The 21853-nt window shown below is 44.0% G+C and overlaps 1 protein-coding gene and 1 non-coding gene across 5 annotated transcripts in view; both read right to left on the reverse strand.

Annotated features, from left to right (window-relative positions):
- TTC7B (tetratricopeptide repeat domain 7B) overlaps positions 1-21853 on the reverse strand; it is a 240891-nt gene that overhangs the window by 154709 nt on the left and 64329 nt on the right. For all 4 annotated transcript variants that reach the window (XM_057733137.1, XM_057733136.1, XM_057733135.1 and 1 more), the window contains exon 5: positions 11790-11911. In XM_057733137.1, coding sequence (XP_057589120.1) covers positions 11790-11911 — 122 coding nt within the window. The remainder of the gene's footprint in view (positions 1-11789; positions 11912-21853) is intronic.
- On the reverse strand, positions 3999-4127 carry LOC130852880 (small nucleolar RNA SNORA11). Its single transcript, XR_009053582.1, has one exon. It is a non-coding gene; the product is annotated as a small nucleolar RNA SNORA11 (small nucleolar RNA).

The raw sequence follows: 21853 nt of genomic DNA on the forward strand, positions 1-21853 counted from the left end.
CTAACCTGCCCTCATATAAAATATTAATGCATTTGACACCTAAACCAGGAAAGGAAGAAAGCAGGCTGATGAGCTATGCTCTGGCCAAGAGCCAGAAGAGGAGTGCTGCATGCCTTCCCCACAGCCTCCTTCCCATCCACCCCGCTTCCCGGGCAGATACATCTGGACCTGCTCTGCGGCACAGACGTCACTAAATCACCGAGAAAGCGCCCCACAGTCTGACAGGCTCAGAGAGGGGGAAATCTGGCTTCTTCCTTGACCAGACAGGATGTGAATTCCTCCTTCCCAACACACATGTGTCATTTCAATGGTCTGCCCTTGAGGGGCTGCCTACAAAGGCCACACTGAAACAGGCTCACATGCTTCTGTGTCCAACTTCACCCCGTGAGGTTTCAACTCAAAGAGCTACATACTTTTTAAAAAATGCGGGTCTGGGAGGCTCTGGGAGCAAATGTTCTCAACACTAAACCATGGAAGATGATCATTCTCTTTCCTGCTGTGGGAATGCTGGAATCCCATCCAGATGTGTACAGGCTGGGCTTAAGTAAGGAGGGTTACAAGCACCAAATTTCCACTCAGCTAGGAGTGTCTCATAAACGAAAGACTCTATCAGGCCTGCTTGGGGCTGGGGGGGGCGTCTTATAATAAAGCCACCGTTATTGGAAACAGTCTCCAATCTCAGAGATGGGGAGACGGCAGAAGCCCCTATGATCATCCCAGAGAATGTATTATTTCTTACTGAGGTCAAGGAAACCAATCTGATACCCGGCCCCCTCCACCTCCTTCCAACGGAAGGACATCATCTGTGGGAAGACCTGGACAGTCAGAGCACAGCTCCCCCTTCACCATCAAGAACCAGTAACAGGAGCAGTCAGTTCCATGAGGCCTGACCAGGTTGTCCTGTTCATCCTTACATCCCGGCACCTAGCACGGTGCTTGCACGCTTAGCTCTCAGTACATACATGCTGCACTAACGAATTTTAAAGAAAATACACGACTGTCAGAACAGCCATCTTGGCTGAATGTGAGACGTTCATTCACCCAACTCACTCACTTGTTCATGTACAACTGTATACAGATACTGCTCAAGGTACTGAGCCTTCCCCAAACCAAACAGATAAAAATTCCTGGAACTTATATTCCAGTGATGGAGTCAGACAACAAACAAATTAGATAAAGAAAAAAAAATACAATGTGGGCAAAGGGTTAGCAAATTCCTTTCCTTGCCTGCTTGAGAATCTGACCTTAGGTTAACGTTCTAGTTCTGTTTCCCTGGAAGCCTAATAAAGATAGAATGTCAATTATGTTACGAGGCAACATTGCTTATATTAAAAATGACCCCTGATTGATCACTTGCATCTGGACTGGAAGGAACTATAAATATCTGGGGACAACGTAGCTTTGCGCTTCCTTGAATGTGATGATTTACAACGGAGCATACCCCTTGGGAGACGTTAAGCCAGGGCAGACCCTCCCCCGACTCGATGTGAAGCTCATCCCTAGCACGGGAGCTGTCACTTGATGAGGAAGGGGCAAAGAGGACCGCTCTCCGGTGGCCGGATGAACGGCCAAGAGCACAGTTCACATAGGAGAGAAACCCCTGACACTGCCCTGCCGGCAACTTATGGTTCTGTTCTAGATTCACCTCGATAGATGGGTGCCAAGCGTGGCCAGTGAAAGTCTTGTGGGTCGGAATGCTTCACTGAACCTAAGAAGCACTGTTTGTGGTATATTTGATGCTGGTCAAATGCTGAGAAAAAGGCTGGGTTGGTTGGACCAGCTGTCTCTGATGCCCGTTTAGGATCCTTACAGGTCTGACCAGCGCGAGCACCCTTCCCACTTCACCTTGCCTTTGTGAGTGAGCTCCTATTCACGGATTCATCTTCAGGCTCTGCTCTGTCACGTGCCCAGGAAACGTCCCCTAACCACCCGATCCAGGACAACTTCATTTTCAGATGGACTTTCACAGAAATGGGTACCTTGCCTCCTGAACAATATCTCGGGATGTAGTTATACACCCAGGAATATAAGGACCTGGTTTCTCTCTGAGAGCAAGAAGCACGCCTGGCTGCTCACCATTTCACCCCAGCACCTGGAGAATGGTCTGGCAAGGATAGGAGCTGAGTAAATGCTGGCAGAAGAAGTGAATTGTAACAAATCATCTGAAAGAAACAGAGGTGGGCAGGGCTCCTCCTACCACACTATATGTTTCTGGCTGTGTATGTTCATTGATGCTACTCCTGTCCAGAGCATTGACCCAAGAGTCAGCCTGCAAATACTGCCCTCTGTATCAGAAAATTCCAGGGTCAATCTCCAGTTGTATCAAGAGTTATTGGGAAATATATATAAAAAAATATCATCTCTTTTTGGGAAAACTTGCAAAGTGAAAGCCTAAATTTAAAGCAAATAGCATTGCCTTCTCCTTTCCTAAGGCTTAAGCCCACTTGTAGTTATTTATTTTCCTGCTGGACTAGAAAATCCACTGGGATCATTTGCTGTCCTGACCCTAGGTCCTAGCACATAAATGTTTGATGGATGGATAAATAAGTGAATGAATAAACAGAGAATCTCTCCCTTCCCTCCTGCCCCCATTAAAGTAGAAAGTCACTATCCTAGACAAATTTAAGGTGAAGAACTGGAATAATCTCCTGCACCAGTTCATCTTTCAGGGAATTCCAGTTCTGAATGGTGGCTGAAGGAGGCAGCCTACAACTGGGAGAAACCGTATAGGGAGGGGGCTTTGTGAGATGCAATTAACTGCCAATTAGTTCACGGGTCCCCTCCCCACACCACACCCCCCACCCCACCCGACCTTGAACTTTGGAAGCCTAAAACGACCTACCCCGCTCTTCTGCCGAAGGCAAGGACGGGCCAGCACGGATGCACCCACCTTGCTGAATGCTGACAACGCTTTGATGCCACAGGCCGCGAACCCCCCGAGTGCCAGCACTTATGAAGTGCACCGAAAGCAGCTACACGTCCCCCGTAATTCATCCCCCATAATTGATCGTGGAAAGTGGTGGCGGAGTTTCATAATTAAAACTGACAAAGACTCTCCTTTGTTTTCATACTAAAGTTTTGATGGCGTTAAGGGATGAGCCAGACGTGGTCTACACTGAAACAAAGCAGAGACGACTTGGCTGATGCTTTCTTATTACGTAAATAATTACATTTAGACAGGCTGTAAAAGTCCTTATTTTCCGAGTGTAATGTATTCGTTGCAGCTCTGCTGTCCAGGGCTCCATTTTCAAGAAGAGAGCACTAACTGGGCACGGTCAGTGGGTGTGGGTGGTGAGAAAACAGGGCTGGGTGTCAGGAGGAGGAGGCCCAGGCCCCTGCGCCACCACCAACGAGCTGTGTGACCCTGAAGAAATCACACTGCCTTGTTTAATTCTTTTTTTTTCAACTTTTTTTTTTGTAAGCAGTTTTAGGTTTAACACAACAAAATTAACATGAAGGTACAGAAATTTCCCATATATCCCCTCCCCACACATGCTTAGCTGTTAGCAAGGTCACTCACCAGAGTGGTCCTTTTTTTAAAAATTATTTATTTATTTATTATTTATTTATTTACCAAGGATGAACTGCATTGACACATCATAATCACCAAAGTCCACAGTTCACCTTAGGGTTCACTTTAAGGAAGTGAATAGTGCTGCATATTCCATGGGTTTGGACAAAAGCATAATGACACCTGTCCATCCTTATGACGGCACACAGAGTCTTTTCACTGCTCTAAAACACTCTGTGTTCACTCGCCCTCTCCCCCAGACTCCTGGTAACCACCGATCCTTTTATTGTTTTCATAGTTTGGTCTTTTCCAGAATGGCATATAGTTGGGATCTTTCTTTTTTTCCTTACAAAGAGAGGTTCAAAGTCTAAGTCTATAAGACCACTCACGGCCCACCACCGGCTCTAGGCGGCAAGCTCCCCCACTAAATACTGCAGCTTTTCTCCCACTGGTCCCGCTCAGCAGACACGTGGAGGTGGGGAGGCACACGTGTAGGGTATCTGTTCATAGGAAGGCTACAAGTTTTGTGCCCCTGGTCGCGATGAACCCAGATTGCTGTCAGGTGTGCTGTAAACAGAGGCCCGTTTCTTCAGGTCCCCCGCTCTGAGCACACCCCCAACACTGCCTCGTTTACTGACTGTTTCCCCGACCACAGTGTAAACCCCATCAAGGCAGGGACTGGGCTGACGTGTTCATTTAGAACAGTGCTTGGCACTAGTGAATAACCTGGTGAGGTTCTCGATAAACATTTATCGAATGATCATTGAATGTGATATCTCTGGATGTCAGACTCCTCACACATAAAGGGCAGTGATTTTTGAAAATGTGCTCTAATCCTCCTGAAGCTGTGGCAAATAAAGGAAGTAGCCCCCTTACGTGGACACCCCCATCTCACTCCCTCCATCACCCCATCTTTCCCTCAGTCAAATGCATACGTGGTTCTTGCTGAGCTCAGAATGTAGCCTGTGGCCAACAACCAAGTAAAACGAAGCGAGTCTGACTGATATGGTTGGCACGACTCTCCTGGCACTAGATTCCTGCCAAATGAACTACCCTAGTCTTGGCCCTTCCTGATACCCCATCCTTCTCCACCCCTAGACAATGAATTTCCTGCTCCTCAGCCTGGCTGTTAGCCTTCCACCATCTTTCCACCACCCATCCTTCCAGCAAGAACCCTACTTGGGAAAGGAAATGGGAAAGGAAATAACATTTATTGAAAGGGACCCACATCCGATGCCATTGCTTCATTTGCTCCTCCCTTCCCCCAGTCTAGCTTCTGCTCTGACCATCCACTGAAAGTCCTTTCAAGGTCACAAATGCTCTCCACGTTATCTCATCCAGTGCTTTGCTCTTTACCTGTATTAACATCTCAGCATCATTCACAACAGGTGAGCACTTCCTCCTCTTCATGCATTTTAGGCTTCTGCGAGAACACATCCTCGTGGTCCCTCCTACCTCAGGCTCACTCCATGGGCTCCTCCTCCTTAGCTCAACTCCAGCTCTTGCAGGTTTCCTGCTGGGTCCTGGGCTCTCTTTACACTCTGTTCCTCTCAGATCTCACCCAGTCCAGGGCTTTAAATATAATCAACGTGCTGAAACTCCCAACTTATAAGCTCCAACCTCCCCTGTGCTCATCCACCCTCCTACTCGACACTGCCACTTGGAAATCTCACAGGCTCTCAAACGATACACACCCAAGGGCAAATCCCTGATCTCCCCTTTTCCAAATTTGACCCTCTCCTTGTCCCCTCTCCATCTAACCAGTTGCTCAGACTGAAACTGGGGAGTCATCCCTGATTCCTCCATCCCCTTCCTGCTTCCCCCCAATCCAGTTCGTCAGCTAGTCCTAACACCAGCTGGGATCACACATCAACCAACACCAGTTCTACCACACATCTCCAATCCATCCATTTCTCTTGGTCCCCACTACCACTGTCATCTTTGAGGTGAGCATCTAATGCCTTGCCCACCCATTGTCACCTCACCTTTGTTGTGGTGACTTGGGGATTTTCCTTTGGCTAGTCCCTACTCTCCCACTATGTGTCACCATAGTAGATCTGCCTTTTCGGGGAAAACCACACCAAGGGAGTCTGTGACTCTCCTCCTTCCAACTCTGCTGCAGCCACACTGGACTCTTTTCAGGTTCCTAAACACATCAAGTTCTTTCCTGGGTCAAGATCTTACACATGGTGGTCCCTCTGCTCGCAGCACTCTTTCTCCTGCTCTTGGCATGCTTACCTCCTTCTCGTCCTTCGAGTCTTGGTCTCATGTCACTTCCTCAGGAAGCCTGGCCTGACCACCCTACCTAAGCAGCTGCCCTGTTATTTACTGCACCCACTCGTTTCCAAGCACTTGTTATGATTTGTAATTATAAACATTGGTTTACTTGTTTATTACCTTCTCCCTCACTAGACTGTATCCTCCCTGAGAATCCGGACTATGTGTTTTATATTCATCAATTCAGTACCAAGCACAGTACTGGCACACAGCAGAACTATGTTGCATGACTGACCAAACCTACTGCATGCCAGGGCCTGTACTGGGAGGTTTATATAGAAACCCACACATTTCTATATAAACCTCTGTTCCAACCAGAGTGGTCTCCTCGCACCCTGCAGAATATATACAATACTGAGTACAGTTCTAACCCCATATGTCTACCAATGAGTTGAAAAGTCCCCTGACTCTCCCCAGTCTGTGCACCTACATCATTTCAAGCCCACTTCTCCAAAGCTTTACTCCCTTTCCCAAATCTGCAGCCGTCTCTACATGCAACTTCCTTATTTGCTTTTGTGGCAACCTGGGCTTCCCCTGTCACAGCATGGACAGACTATCCTGAAACTGCTTTTTGTTTTGTTTTGGTTTTTGTCTTTCCCCTATTTTTTAAAATTAAAATTAAAAAAAATTTTAATACATTTTTATTGGAGTATAATTGCTTTACAATGCTGTGCTAGTTTCTGCTGTACAACAAAGTGACTCAGCTATATGTATACATATATTCCCATATCCCCTCCCTCTTGAGCCTCCCTCTCACCCTCCCTATCCCCATCCTTCTAGGTTGTCACAAAGGACCGAGCTTAATTCTCTGAGACAAAGTTCTAGGAGGGCAGGGACTTTGTCGCTCTTTTCACCATTAAAGCCCCAGTGCTAAGACAGGTCCAGGCTCCTAGTAGGTATGCAATTAATCCTCACTAAATGAATGAATAAATACTTTACTGAATGAATGAATGAATTGGCCTGGACACTTCAGTTCAGTTAAAGTGATTAGGTGTTCTTGCATGGTTTATTCTTTTGTATACCACATTGTCACCTTTAAAGTTACTTATTTTGGGACTTCCCTGGTGGCGTAGTGGTTAAGAATCTGCCTGCCAATGCAGGGGACACAAGTTTGAGGCCTGGTCTGGGAAGATCCCACATGCCACATAACAACTAAGCCCATGAGCCACAACTACTGAGCCTGTACTCTAAAGCCTGTGAGCCACAACTACTGAAGCCCACATGCCTAGAGCCCATGCTCTGCAACAAGAGAAGTCCCTGCTCGCAGCAACTAGAGAAAGCCTGCTCACAAGGAAGACCCAACACAGCCAAAAATAAATTTAAAAAAAAGTTACTTATTTTCACATCTTACCCTTTTTTTTCTCTACTATCTCCCAGAGCACAGGCTCATTTCTTTGTACTCTCTGAATCTCTCCAGGAATGTCATGTACAAAAAGTTGATACATACTAAATGCTTACTGGAAATGTGTCTGAATTTTCTCATGTTCATTGCATTTGACTCCTATGTAAAAAATAGTATGCAGTTGAAAAAGCGACCACTTCTATCACTGCCAGAAGGAAGACGTACTGAAGGCAAGAATGCGAAGGACAAGGCCAAGTCCCTCCAGTGCCTGGGGAGACCAGTGCTTGGAGCCAAACCCCCTCGCTTCCTGGCAGGCACCCTCCCCCTCCCCCACCCCCAGGGGCTATGGGAGCCTGTCTGCTGCTACTGTTTCTCTGAGGCCATAAACCCAGGAAGCTCAGCAGCCCATGGGATACCACAGGCCTCATGGCCCTTCTTCCTGCCTTCTAATTCCAAGCTACACTGAACAGAGCTGAACAGCTGCAAGGTCAACAAGATGACTGGGGCAGTTTAAAAACTTTTAAAAAGCCTAAAAACTTTTAAAAGGCAACAGGTAGTGGTAATTAGTGGTCTATTTAAAGCCAATGCACAGCGGTGACTAACTATAATAACACAACTCCAAAAAGTCCTCCATCCCACTTTATTCCCTGGCCTGGCTGCAGGCACGTGGGGCGGGGGAAGCCCTGAGTCTGACCATGCTGCCTGACTGCCTCCCTTCTCCGCGTCAGGGCCTCCCACGCGGAACTCCACGATGCACCCTAGGAAAGATGACAACCCGACAGGTACCTCTCCCAGGCCATGATGCTCATTTGCCTTCTTCCTTTAATTTATTCCCACCTTCCCTGAATTAAAACCAATGGACAACCAGGGAAAACACACACTGCAATCCATTTGGCTTGCCCAGTACACCTGACATGGCGGACAAGAAGCAAAGCTACTTGCAGTGTCCTTTGCTACCCTTTGTTTATAAGATATGGCTAAGTATTCCTAAAATAACATGGAGTAAATAAATGGTATCCAAACCCAAGCTTCTCTGGCAATTCTGGCCTCAGGGACTCAAGTGGGGGTGGGGGCAGGGTAACATTTCTAAGCAGGCTGAGGCGAGCCCCAGGCTAAGCCGTTTCTGTGCCACTGGCTGCGCTGCCCAGAACACCCAAGGCTACTGCCTCCTTTCTCTGAAACACCGAGATGGCCCTTGGTTACGAGGGGTTATCCAAGCTAATTGCTGTGCATCGTGAGCAGAGTCCGTGTACGCCAGCAGTTGTCAATAAGTGCCCTTCCCTGAAAACTCTGCTGTGTGAGGCTCTGCAATCAATGAGTGATGCCTGCTTCGAGAACTTCCATTTCAGCTGGAGTCTGACCTTCCTGTGGTCCCACTTCTAGCTGGAAATCCAACCGGGCATCATCATCCCTGGAAATGACAATTTACCCCAGGCTGTTTGCCCGACGCTGCACCAAGTGCTTCCACATGCATTCTCTTCTTTGCGCCTCACCACAGTTCTCCGGTACTGGCACTGTTTTACAGATAAAGAAACTGACACCCAGCGAGGAGAAGGGCCGGCCCCTTATCAGGTCCTCTGGCTCCAATGCCCTTGCCGCCCCTCATCCGAGTGCCTGCCAGGGGCGAGGCAGTTCGAGAAGCTCGGAGGCAGCAGTCCCGGCCCTCTGAGGCTAACACTCTCTGACCTCATCCTCTGCAGAGTCTCAGCAAGATGTTTTTTCATCCTCTGCTGCTGCCACCCAGAGGGATACGGGAAACGGACGTGAAATCGACATGGGTGTGTGCCAAGTCAGACCACGCCCCGGACACGTGAGGCTGGGATGATGACAGGTGCTCTCTCCCTCCACAGGGGCGGGGAGAAGGGGGAGTGAGGGGGCAACAAGGAGAGGGAGAGGAAGGGTGCCGGGAAGGAAAGAGAGGGGGAGGAAAGGACGGGCGAGGGGCAGGGGAGGAGGAGAGAAGCAGCAGCAGATGATGTGTGACCAGCTGTAGATGAGACATGAGGAAAAGTGTGATGAGAAAACACCAATTCTTGGAGGCTGGGAGCCATCCTCTGGCGCTGTCTCATCCCGGGGTCAGGTGCTCCCTCATGAGAGAGGCTGGACGGTGGGCCACAGTTTGAGGGTTGGGCCAAGGCCCTGCACACGGCATTTCCCCCTCAGTGGGGCAGCACTAAAAGGACTGAGCTCAAGAAGCTGGGCAGCCAGGCCCACGTGCCGTGAAATAAAGGCAATACTATTTACACCGCCAGCCCCAAGGGTGGTGGTGGACGTGGAAGAGAGAACGCCATGAGGATCAATGATGAAATTAAAGTACTTGGTAAACAGAAAAGGGATCGAAGCCATCAGGAGGGGCCCAGCAACTGGTCCTGGGGTCAGGTTCTTTCTGAAAGAGACCCAAGGTCACCAGCTTGGCAACTAAAAAGCTAAACATAGTTAAGTGTGTTTCTAAAGAAAAAGATGTGCTTTACCAATTTGTATCTCTTATTGCCAGACTCATCTACGATGCATCTTCCTATCCTTGAAAATCAGTCAAATCTTGCCATTATATTCTTCCAGATACATAGTTTTTAAACGTAGCAACACAAAAAAGGAGTGAGACAACGAAGGCGCAAACACGTCAGAAGATGGGAAGCCACTGGTGCTTAGAGACAGTGGCCGCCTCCATCTGTCCCCTCTTGCTCCGCAGCGATACTGGCAGTAGGTGTCCACTGATGAATGAAGGCCTCCCGGGTGTGGCTCTCGGGCCCCGAGGGACCCACCAGCTAAGTCAGCAGCCCTAACAGCGCCTGCCATGTCCAAAACCTTCCACTGGTCTCTCTCCTTTCGTCCATATTTTGTGGCCTCAAAACTGGCCTCCACCTCTACCTACCCAGGTAACCTCTCGTTACTGCTCACAACGCTAGCTGGCCTTTAGGACACTGAAGCTGGCAAGGGCCCTCCCGAGCAGCTGACTCAATGCATCACCGGTCTTTAGGGCCCACGGAGAAAAGCAAGAGGACAAGAGAAAAGGAGGAGGGGCGGCAAAATCAAGCAGTCCCTTAACTTTGACTATGTCAATGGGAATCTCCTTGAACTTGGGTAAGGTAAAACGAGACATGAGCCAGTAGTCAATTCCCAGCATGTAATCCATCACCTAGTGCAAACCTCTCATCATTTTTTAGTTGGGTTCTGGTGGGCATCCAAAGGTTCAGGGCAAGAGGACAGAGCCCAGTAGCCCTGCTTCTGCCTCCTCGACAAATAGGCTTCAAATAGGAAAATAAGTTATCCAGCCCACCTTTATCTATATCACACAAAACATTTTCAATAGAAAGTATTGGTTTGGGACTCATAAAAACCCCAAGGAAATTCATCCCAGCCTCAATCACACATGCTCACAGGTTAGAGGGAGGGAAAGCCAGGGTTGGAATTTCCTCTGTGATGACACCATTTATTGTGAAAAGGGACAATAAACAGATCACTAGAAAAAATATTCTACATCCCCTCCCTTCCCCCTCTATTTATAACAGCAAAAAAACTAGAACTCAAAACTCAGCCTGGAGGACATGCCCCATCACTCAGACGATCTCAATCAGTGACAGATGAGAGCAAACTCAAAAGCATCTTTATGCCAAAGCCACCAAGCCATTCCAAACCTTGGAGTGTTTATTGCAGCCTTTTATGGACCCTGCCAATCTGAACCTTTGGAGCAAAGCGGGCCTTCTTCACAAACAGTTTAACAAGGTTTGAAAAATAAGCATTTATTCCTTAACAAATGGGAAACAGAAGCACATGGCTCTGGGCCACCAGGCAGATGAAATCCCACTTCCATGAGCTACGCTCCAAGGTTTGAAGCTCTTGAAAATGAAGAGGGAGCAACTCCGCTGTTCAATTATCCAATCTGCAGTTCAAAGCACTACTGGACTATTCCTAGAGGAAGGGGCCTCCCACGCACAGCCTAGGAGGAGCTACGGGGGGACCAGATACATACTGTTGGCCTCCATGCACATCTATCCTGCAGCACAATGTCAAAACAAGGGACAGCTGAAGAGGCGTGGAACAGCAGCATGGCATTTCTCACAAGAGCAACACGAAAAGGAAAACAAACATCAAATGCATTAGAGAGCTATCCCTTACATTCCGACTCTTAAACCTTTTCCAAACTCTTTTCAAAGGCAGCCCAGGGAGAAAATGTACTTGTGTGGCGTTACAGCCACACTCAGATTCTTAAAAACCGTCTGAGACTCAGCAAATCCAGTTCCCTGAACGGACTGGCCATTCAAAGGGCGATGATCCTGTGGACCAGGGTTTCCAATCCATTAACTTTTCCCACAGCGAAGCAGGCGGCCTGTGCGGTACCATCCCCATGGAGGCAGGGGAGCACAAGACACGGCCCCCATCACCGCCCCCGCTGGTCCTAGGGCTCCCCATACTGTGACCTGTGCTCATGTGGGAGCCTCCTCCTCCCTTCTTCCACCTTCAAATCTCACGGGAAAGTGAGGGGCCAGGTGGAAAAGAGATAAAAGAGCCTACGTTCATCTTTTCAAAAAAAAAAAAAATCCAATTGTAGTTTATATTTTAAATTGCTTTATGATAATAACTAAACTGTAGACAGCATTATAAGGCTTTCTATTTTCCTTCTTTAGGAACTTGATTTAAAAAAAAAAGAAGAAGGCTTACCCATTTTTGAAATAGAGGACATGGGCTCTCTGTAGTCCTGTTTCTAGGAAAAAACCTAGGTCTTGATCGTGGGGAGCAGGGCCAGGCTTAGGACTTCTGTTTTGAATATTAGAAAGTATTACCTAGAAGGGGAGAAAATCGGAAAACTAATCAGATCCACATGCAAGCCTACTTCCTTCAAACCCTATCTCTAAATGCACTGCAGGACTTGAAAAACTAACTTCTATATGCAGACATCAGTGCCAGGCACTGGTGTAGTGCCAAGCGCAGGGGTGAGAAAAGCAGAGAGAGTGACTTCTTTGAGACAGGGAGGCAACTGCTAACCCAGGGGCACGCGTGGCCGTCCTGGCACCGAGGGTGCTGAGGAGTGCCCGGTGCCAGGGGAAGCATTAGGGGTAGAGTGGCTCTGCCGAAGCCCGGGATGTTGACAGAGAGGCTGAGTGACACAGAAGCAGGTCCAGCAACAGTCATCATCCACCAATGGCTGTGGTCACTGATGGGCGGCCTGCGGCTTCAGCCCTCCAGGGTGTGATGAGCTTCAAAAAGAGCTGGAAAGTGCCATGACTGGCACTGGCCCTGGAATCAACCAGAGAGGGCAAACTCGCCAGGCTACAGAGCTGAGGCCTGTGGGGTGGGCAGCAGTCCCCTATTCTCAAGGGGAGAGTGGAGAAAAAACTTGACCCCTTGTCAACAGATAACAAGGTTTTAAAGGGTTACGTGTTTAGCCCTGCCAGCAAGACTGCCAACTAGTCAAGAGAAAGATTTGCAAGTTGAGTAGGATATACTGAAGTGTAAACACATATCTACTGTTACAGAGGCTACTCTCTTTAAACTCACAAGTCTAAGAAGGCATTTATCAACCAGAAGCTACTTGCGGCCCATTTAAAAACCACATAAGTGCTCTCCAAACATGCTGCCAACATCTGCTGAAAGTCAGCAGCTCTCCAAAGACCCAGCTGTTAGCCAAACCCCAAATATTCTAGAGGCTTAAAAGCATTCTCCAAATGGAGTTGAAGCAATTGCTGGTTCTCTACCTTGTGAACTTTGGGGAGGGGGTAGGAAGGTGGGGGGGAGAAGTAGAAGACACACAATGAACAATATGTTGTGGTATGAAATCCAGGTGGGCAACCCTTGCATTTGAACCACATTCCAGCATCTTATCAAAACTGCCTGGCTCCTTCCTGACTTAGCACTTGGCTCTGCAAGTGCTAAGAAGTAGGTGTTCCTCCTACCTCTGAGAACTGTCATTTCTTGGCTCCGCTGCAGGCTCCGCCCCCACCTCCTCTAAGTGCTGGAGATGCACAGAGTGTGGTCCTGGGCCCTTGTCCTTCTCTGTTAAGTCTCTCTCAAGATGATCTCATCCCCTCCTCAAAAGTCATCTGCATGCTGCCAACTCCCAAATGTATAATCTCTAGTCCAGATTTTTCCAGACTCATATATACAACTACTTCCTTGACATTTCCACTTGGAGGTCCAACACCAAAACTTTAAAAAATTATCCTCCACTTGCTTTTGATAATAGTTTTTAATTTTTAAAAATGCCATGATTATTTTAAAGCAAAAACAATGCAGTACAGTACAAAAAGAAAATTAAAAGTCATCTCAAAATTCTACCACATAGAAATAACCAGTGAACGTTGACTGGATAATAACCCAGCTCTCTCTGTGTACATATGTATCAAGAGGACAGAGAGATAAAAATCATTTTACAAACACTGAGACTGTGTTATATATGCTGGTTTTAAATTGAAGCCACTACATTTAATTTTAATTAAATTTAACAGGAGAAACTAAAGTTTGACCAAAGTAATCACTCTACCTCAGAAAAATGTGGATTTTTTTTACACAGTTCATAAATGGTCCCGCTAAAGTTAAAAATATATGTTATATTTTTTATATACATGCATGTGTGTTATATGTATGTGCATATATGTGTACGTGTGTATACAGATAGAAAGACAGAGACGGAGACAAAGAAAAAGAAAAAGGAGAGAGAGAGAGTAGGTCATTCTTTTATCCACATAGTTTAACACTATACAGTATCTGCTGACCCAGACCAAAAATGAGGAAACTGACACAGTCATACTGCCTTCTCATTTCCCTTCCCCTCAGCCTCCTGTTTTTGTTATGGTACTATTTTTTATCGCCAAGTTTCCTAACAATTATGTTCTACCCCATGATTGTTTTGCATCAGTTCTAGATTAAAATGCATTCGAAGGGCAAGATAGGAGTAAGGGATTAAGAGGTACGAACAAGTATTTAAAATAAATAAGCTACAAGGATATATAGTACAACACAGGGAATAGAGCCAATATTTTATAATAACTATAAAGGGATATAATAACTATAATGGGATATAACCTTTAAAAACTGTGAATCACTCTGCTGTACCCCCAAAACTTATATAACATTGTACATCAACTATACCTCAATCAATCACATGCATTCATTGTTTCTTTAATTCTTTAAATCGATTCTTGCTTGGTGGGATACTACCAAAAAGGGCTCATTGAGGCAATAGGCCCTGAATTCTCCCATGTTTGAGAACGTCTGCCTCTTGCCTCTATTCCTCTAAACCTAATGAGTATGACATTCTTGGATTTCACACTTTCTCTCCCTCAGAACATGGCAGACGGTACGCCAGTCTTCCAACGTTGACAGTTGCCATGGACATCTTGGAAGCCAGCCTTACTGTTCTCCCTGCAGACAGTCTGCAAAGAGCAATCTTTTTCTCCCTGCAATCTAGAAAATCTACCAGGAGCTGTCTTGCCATTCATCATCCTATGTCAGTTGTTCTTGGAACACAGCATGAACATGCAACCTACAAGTTCAGATCTGCAGTATCACGTAAGGCACTGGACTTGGGCTGGCATTCTGGGTTCAAAGCCCAGCTCCACCACTATGGGCAAGGCACAGTCTCTCTAAAGTTTCCTCATTGGTAAAATGGAAATGGTAATAGAGTTTTTCACTTAGTGCAGTCCTATGGACTAAATGGAATAATAAATGGATAGGACACTTTGCACAATATATAGCAAATGCTCAATAAAGCCTTACTTTGTTGAAGAATTTCTCTTTGATTATATAATTGGCTTTTTTTAATCTATTCTGTTTTTTTCCATTTTCTTTTTTTAAGAACATTTATTGAAATATAATTGACATACAATAAACCGCATATATTTAAAGTGTACAATTTGATTTTTTTTTCTTATTAGTAATGTATATATGGCAATCCCAATCTCCCAATTCATCCACCCCCACCGCCGCTCCCCACTTTCCCCACTTGGTGTCCACGTGTTTGTTCTCTACATCTGTCTCTATTTCTGCCTTGCAAACCGGTTGATCTGTACCATCTTTCTATATTCCGCATATATGTATTAATATACGGTATTTGTCTTCCTCTTTCTGACTTACTTCACTCTGTATGATATCCATTTTCTTTTTCAAGGACACTAACGGTGCGCCCTGTCTTAATTACTGTAGCTTTGTGCAATAGAAACTTAAGAGAATGGGAAGTGGGAGTCCCTCAACTTTGTTCTTTTTCAAGATTGTCTTGGTTCTTCTGGTCTCCTGCATTTCCACATATTTGTGAATCAGCTTATCAATTTCTGCAAAAAAGGCAGCTGAGATTTTGATGGGGATTGGGTTGAATTTGTAGATCAATCTGGGGAGTGTTGTGATCTTAACAAATAAAGTCTTTTGTTCCATGAATGTAGGATGCCTTTCCATTTATTTAGGTTTTCTTTCATTTCTTTCAACAGTGATTTGTAGTTTTCAGAGTATAAGGTTTGAACTTCTTTTTATTATCCCAATGCATTTTAATCTTCTTGATGCTATAAGTGGAATTATTTTCATTTCATTTTCAGATTGTTCATTGTTAGTGTATACAAATAAAGTGACTTTTGTATATCGACCTTGTATCCTACAACCTGGCTGAAATCATTTATTAGTTGTTTCGTGTGTGAATTCCTTAGGATTTTCTATATACGAAACCATGTCATCTGCAAACATAGTTTTACTTCTCCCTTTTCAATCCAGATGCCTTTTCTTTCTTTTTAAATTTAATTTATTTATTTTTTGGCTGCACTGGGTCTTTGTTGCTGGGTGTGGGCTTTTTCTCTAGGTGTGGTGAGCGGGGGCTACTCTTTGTTGCAGTGTGCAGGCTTCTCAGTGCAGTGGCTTTTCTTGTGGAGCACGGGCTCTAGGCTCGAGGGCTTCAGTAGTTGTGGCACATGGGCTCTAGAGCACAGGCTCAGTAGTTGTGGCACACAGCCTTAGCTGCTCTGCAGCATGTGGGATCTTCCCAGATCCAGGGCTCGAACCCGTGTCCCCTGCATTGGCAGGCGGATTCTTAACCACTGCACTACCAGGGAAGTCCCATGCCTTTTATTTCTTTTTCCTGCTTAATCTGATCTTGTAAGGAAAGCATCCACTCTTTCACCAATACATATGTTGTTAGATGTGGGTTTTCATGGATGCCTTCTATCAGGTTGAGGATGTTAACTTTTTAAAAAAATTTTTATTTACTTCTATTCCTAGTTTGTTGAGTGTTTTTATCATGAGGAGTGTTGGATTTTGCCAAATGTCTTTTCTGCATCTACTGAGCTTGTTATTATCATGTGGTTTTTGTCCTTTATTCTACTGATATGTGGTATTACATTAACTGATTTCGATATGTTAAATCAACCTTGCATTTCTGAAATAAATCTCGCTTGATCGTGGTATATAATTCTTTCTCTATGCTATTAGATTCAGTTTGCTGGTATTTTGTTCAGGATCTTTGCATCTATATTCATAAGAGATATTGGTATCATAAAATTAGTTAGGGAGTGTTTTACTCCTCTTCTGTTTTCTGAGAGCTTTTATGTGCTGGCCTCATTTCTCCCTTAAATTGAATTTCTCTTTATTGAGTCCACCAAAGAAACCAAACTGACCTGTAGTTTTCTTTATGGGAAGGTTTTTAATGATAAAAGTCAATTTCTTTAATTCATAGAGGTATATTTGAGTTATCTGTTCTTTCTTGAGTGAGCTTTGGTACTTTGTGTGTTCCAGGGAATTTGTCTAGTTTCTACAAATGATCAAGTTTATTGCCATAAAGTTGGTCATGATTTTCCCTTACACCCTTTAATGTCTATAGGTCTATAGCAGTGCTTCATTTTTTCTATGTATTGATAATTTGTGTCTTCTTTCCTTTATTCTTGTTCATCTTATTAATAGCTTACACAAAGTTTATTGATCTTTTCTAAGAATCCATTTTTGGTTTCACTAGTTTTCTCTACGGTTTCTGTTTTCTACTTCACTGATTTCTGTTCTAATCTTCATTATTCCCTTCCCTCTGCTTATTTTGGCTTTAATTTGTTCATCTTTTTCTAGTTTCCTGGGTTGGAAATGTAGATCACTGATCTGAAATTTTCCTTCTTTTCTACGACCAACATTTAACGTCACAAACTCTTTTCTACACTTTGTTTTATATACGTTGAAGCTCTATTATTAGGGATACATACTTTTAGGATTATAATGTCTTGATGAATTGACTCCTTTTATTACATAACTCCCTTTTATCTCCTATAATATCCCTTGTTCCCAATTCTACCTTATGACATAAGATAGCCACTCTAACTTTGTTTTGATTATTGTTTTCATAGTGTGTAATTTTAGTTTTTATCTACCTATGTATTAATATTTAAATCGTTTTCTTGTAGATAGTATATAGTTAGGTCTCACTTTTTTGTCCAGTCTGAAAATCTCTGCCTTTAAATTGGGGTGCTTCGACAATTTACATTTAATGTAATTATGGACATGATTGGAACCATCTTGCTAGTTGTTTTTTTATTGTCGCATATGTTCTTTGTTCCTTTTTTCTTACTTTCTGCTTTTTTTTTTGGATTGATGATTCCATTTAATTTCTACTGTCAACTGGTTAATTATGTCTCTTTTTTTCTTATTTGTTAGTGGCTGCCTTAGGGTTTACAATACAGGTCTTTAGCGTATCACAGTCTATCTCTAAATAATACTACACCAATTCATATATACTACAAACACCTTATAACAGTATACTTCTATTTCTTCCCCTACCCTTTCTGCTATTGTTACCACACATTTTACTTCTATATTATAAATCCCACAATACACTGTTAATATTTTTGGTTTAGGCAGTCTATTACCTTCTAAAGAAATTAAACATGACAGTCTTTTGTATTTACCCTCATTGTAACCACTTAGGATGCTCTTGATTTCACTGTGTGGGTCTGTATTTTCTTCTGCATTTTTCTTTAACATTTCTTGTCGTACAGGTGTGCTGGCAATGCATTCTGTCAACTTTTGTTTGTTCTAAAAGAGCCTTTATTTTGTCTTTCCAGTGTCTTCTAATTTGTACATCATCTTCTGATGATACGTCTTCCATAACTCTTAACTTTATTCTTCTGTATTTAAAATTTCCTTCTCTCTGGTTGCCTTCAAGACTTTTGTCTTTGATTTACAACAGTTTAACTATGACCTGCCTAAGTGTGTGTTTCTATTTATCCTGCTTGGGGTCCTCTGAGATTCTTGAATCTGAGATTCTTTGCTGTGTTTCAGTAATTCGGAAAACTTCTTAACCATTTTCTCTTCAAATATTTCTTCTGTCCCAGTTTCTCTCTCTTCTCCTCTTGGGGAACCAAATACATGTATTTTTTCCCATAGCTCTTGGATGCACTGTTCTGTTTTTTTCCCCACTCTTTTTTATTTTCTTTTTGAATAATCTCTATTAACCTATCTTCAAATGAAAGTTTTTTTTCTTAGCTGTGTCGTCTTCAAATAAGTTATTGAAGAACTTCTTCATCTTTTATATCATGTTTTGTTATTTCTAGCATTTCAATTATGCTTTTTAAAAATAGTTTCCCTCTCCTTGTTGAGATTCCCATCTGTTCCAGCATGTTGCATATCTTTTCCACAATATTCTTTAACATATAATTCATGGATATCTTAAAGTTCCTGTCTGATATTTCCAATACCTGGGTCATTTCTGGGTTTGGTTTGGATTACTGCTCTTCACAGTGGTTTGTTTATTCCTGTTTGTGTGTGTATATATATGTATCTTATAATTTTTTATTTATTGTTGACAATTGTGTAGAGAGAAATAAACTGAGGTAAATACTATTTACACTTGAAAATGCATACCCCTTTTCTATTAACAGGTCCTAAGTGCAGGGGATTGAGGCAACCTAGTCAGTAGTTAAGCTAGCGCTGGGTTTTACTGTTTCTATAGTTACCTCCAATGCACCAAAGGCTTCAAATTCCTCCAGCATTGGGCTGCTGACTTGTGCTTGGGATGCCAGAGGGTTTTCCTCAGTGTTTCTATTCCACCCTCAGTTTTTAGCAGTCTCTGTATGGTTGTGCTGCAGAGGGATTCTCTCTCTGCATTCATGCCCCATTCCCAGTAGTATTCTGCTGTTACATAATACTTGGTGCTGTGTTTGTTGTGTGGCTGGTGGTGGAAGGGGGAAATTCTTGGTTCTCCTGGTCCAGTGGAAGGGTCTATACACCAGAACCTCTAGGATGGGGCTCAGCTTCAACGGCCCCCTTCTGGGCATCTCCCTCCCAGCTCCTAGAATGCCTTCCTGGGACAAGAGCCATTTATCTTCCATCCTATGATACACTCCCAGGAGTCCAGGTTCAGTCCAAAACTGAAGCCTCTATTATCACCCCATCTTAATAAATACAGATGGCCCTCTGTGTCCATGGGTTCCGCATCTGTAGATACGGAGGGCCGACTGTACTATGCCATTTTATATGAGGGATTTGAGCATCTGCAGTTATTGGTATTCACAGGGGATTCTGGAACTAATCCCCCAGAGATACAAGGGGTGACTGTAATGTAGAGCCAGCTGCCCAAATCAAACACTGGGAAGTGAGCCTTGACACCTTGACACTCTCTCACATCTAATCTATTACTTCTTCCCTCCTAATTATTTCTCAAATGTCTCTATATATCCATTTCCACAACCATAGCTTTCATCAAAGCTACCATCACTTCCTATTAGATTTCTACAATAGTGTCCTAAATAGTCTCCACATCTTCTCTTACTCCTTAAATTCCCTTCCACCCTCCACAAGCAGCCTGAATAATTTTTTTAAACACAATCTGGATCGTGTTACTCTTATGTTCTTTCTCACCTCTCAGGTGTCAGTGTGATTATCACTTCTCAGAAGGGCCTTCCCTGAGCACTAACATAAAGTAGGCCTGCCTCTATTATTCCCTCTCACAGCATCCTATTCTATTCCTTCATTGCATTTACCAATGTATTTTTCACTTGATTATTGGCTGTCTCCCTCCATGGTGCTGCAACTTCTGCAAAGTTAGGGGCCACATCTGTTTCCTTTACTAACATATCCAGTGTCTAACGCCATATCTGGTGCAGGGTAAGCATTCAGTATACATAGTAAAAGTGGTAAATGAATAAAATACATAGTACATGAATAAATGAATAAATTTGCAGGACCAATAAGACATGCAGGGAAAAAGGCAATAAAAAAAAAACTTATTATGCATTAGGAACTACGTAGGTACATAGGCTATCTCATTTATTCCCCCACAAAGACCCACCGAGATGCACACTGCTACCCTCTCCTTACTGAAGAGGACACTGAGACTTTGCTCCACTGAGCAAGTTGCCCAAATCACATGGCTAACGAGTGTTAGGGCTGGTGTTGAGACTCAGGTCTACCTGAGTCTGCAGTCCAGCTCCTCTCCCTTTGTCCTATTAGTTTGCTTTCAGGATGAAGCAAACGAAGACAGAGGTCAGGGCTGCCAGGATGAGGTAGGATGGTAAAAATGCAAGGGGGACACAGAGGGAATAGCTTAGCTCAGAGTTTGCCCTGAAGTCTAAGTGTCTTGGATGTAATCCCTCCCTCACAAAGAGCTTCTAACACATGGGCCTGGGCAGGAGCATTGCTTGGCAGTGTCGAAGCCACCACTTGTCCTGTGGATAAACACTTCCCTGTGAGAGGACTGCCAACAAGTATCCTTAACAAGTACAACCTGCTCTGGCAAAAGCACACACCCGATGCCTGAGGAAGCGTGATAGCAAGTGGGCAGGGTCCAAAGAGTTCAGGTCAAAAGGCCCAGGTTCAAGGTCTGGTTCTGACAGTCCTCACCACGTGTGGACTTAGGACAACTCCTTTGATCTCTCAGATCTTCACTGTTTCCATCTGATTAATGGGGATAATAATATATGACTACATAATTGTTATGAACTGTAAATGAGGAACTTAAGGAACATGTAACCATTATAATCCTTACTGGAGATATATTAAAGTATCACCTTCAAGTAGGAACAAAATAAGGATACTTTCCACCGCTTTTATACTAACATTGTTTTACAGAAGACTGGAGATAGGGCATAAAAGAGAGATAAGATGGAAAAATATTAGAAAGGAAGAAAGAGTAACAACAAAAATCATTTCTCTGCCACATGTTCATATTCTTAGAAAAATGAGAAGAATCAACAGTGTTTTCATAGAGGAGTACAGTACTGTGGCTGATCGTGCTGTATTGCTATCCTTGTCGGCCTTCAATTTTCAGCTCATTTGTCGTCTCCTCCAGGAGCCATCCCTGAACTTCCACACGGGTCCAAGACCCTTCTCTGGGCTTGCAAAATCCTCTATGAGCGTTCCCCACCAAAGCAGCCCACACACTGTTTAGGGACCTGTGTCCTCAGAAAACAGTAAGTTTCCTAAGGACGTGCTCTGTGGCTTATTCCTTCTAGCACCCCTGATGTCAACCACAGTGTGCAGAACAAGGAAGGCACTCATTAAATGTTTTTCTAATTGAATTTAAAAAACCAAAGCATGGCCATATGTGAAAATACAATGAAACAAAACGATCCTATATGCAAAGCAATACAAATAGAAATTACCTGGGCATACAATACATTTGCTGAAGTCTGTAAAACAAAAAGTCTTGCAAAATGGAAAGAGGTATCATGGTCATGGATGAGTAAGACTGAATATAATTCTCCAAACCAATGTATAGTGTTAATAAAAATTCAACCAAATCCCAATAGGATTTTTCTAGAACTCAATAAAAT

The sequence above is a fragment of the Hippopotamus amphibius genome, chromosome 4, assembly GCF_030028045.1.
Source record: "Hippopotamus amphibius kiboko isolate mHipAmp2 chromosome 4, mHipAmp2.hap2, whole genome shotgun sequence".
NCBI lineage: Eukaryota > Metazoa > Chordata > Mammalia > Artiodactyla > Hippopotamidae > Hippopotamus > Hippopotamus amphibius.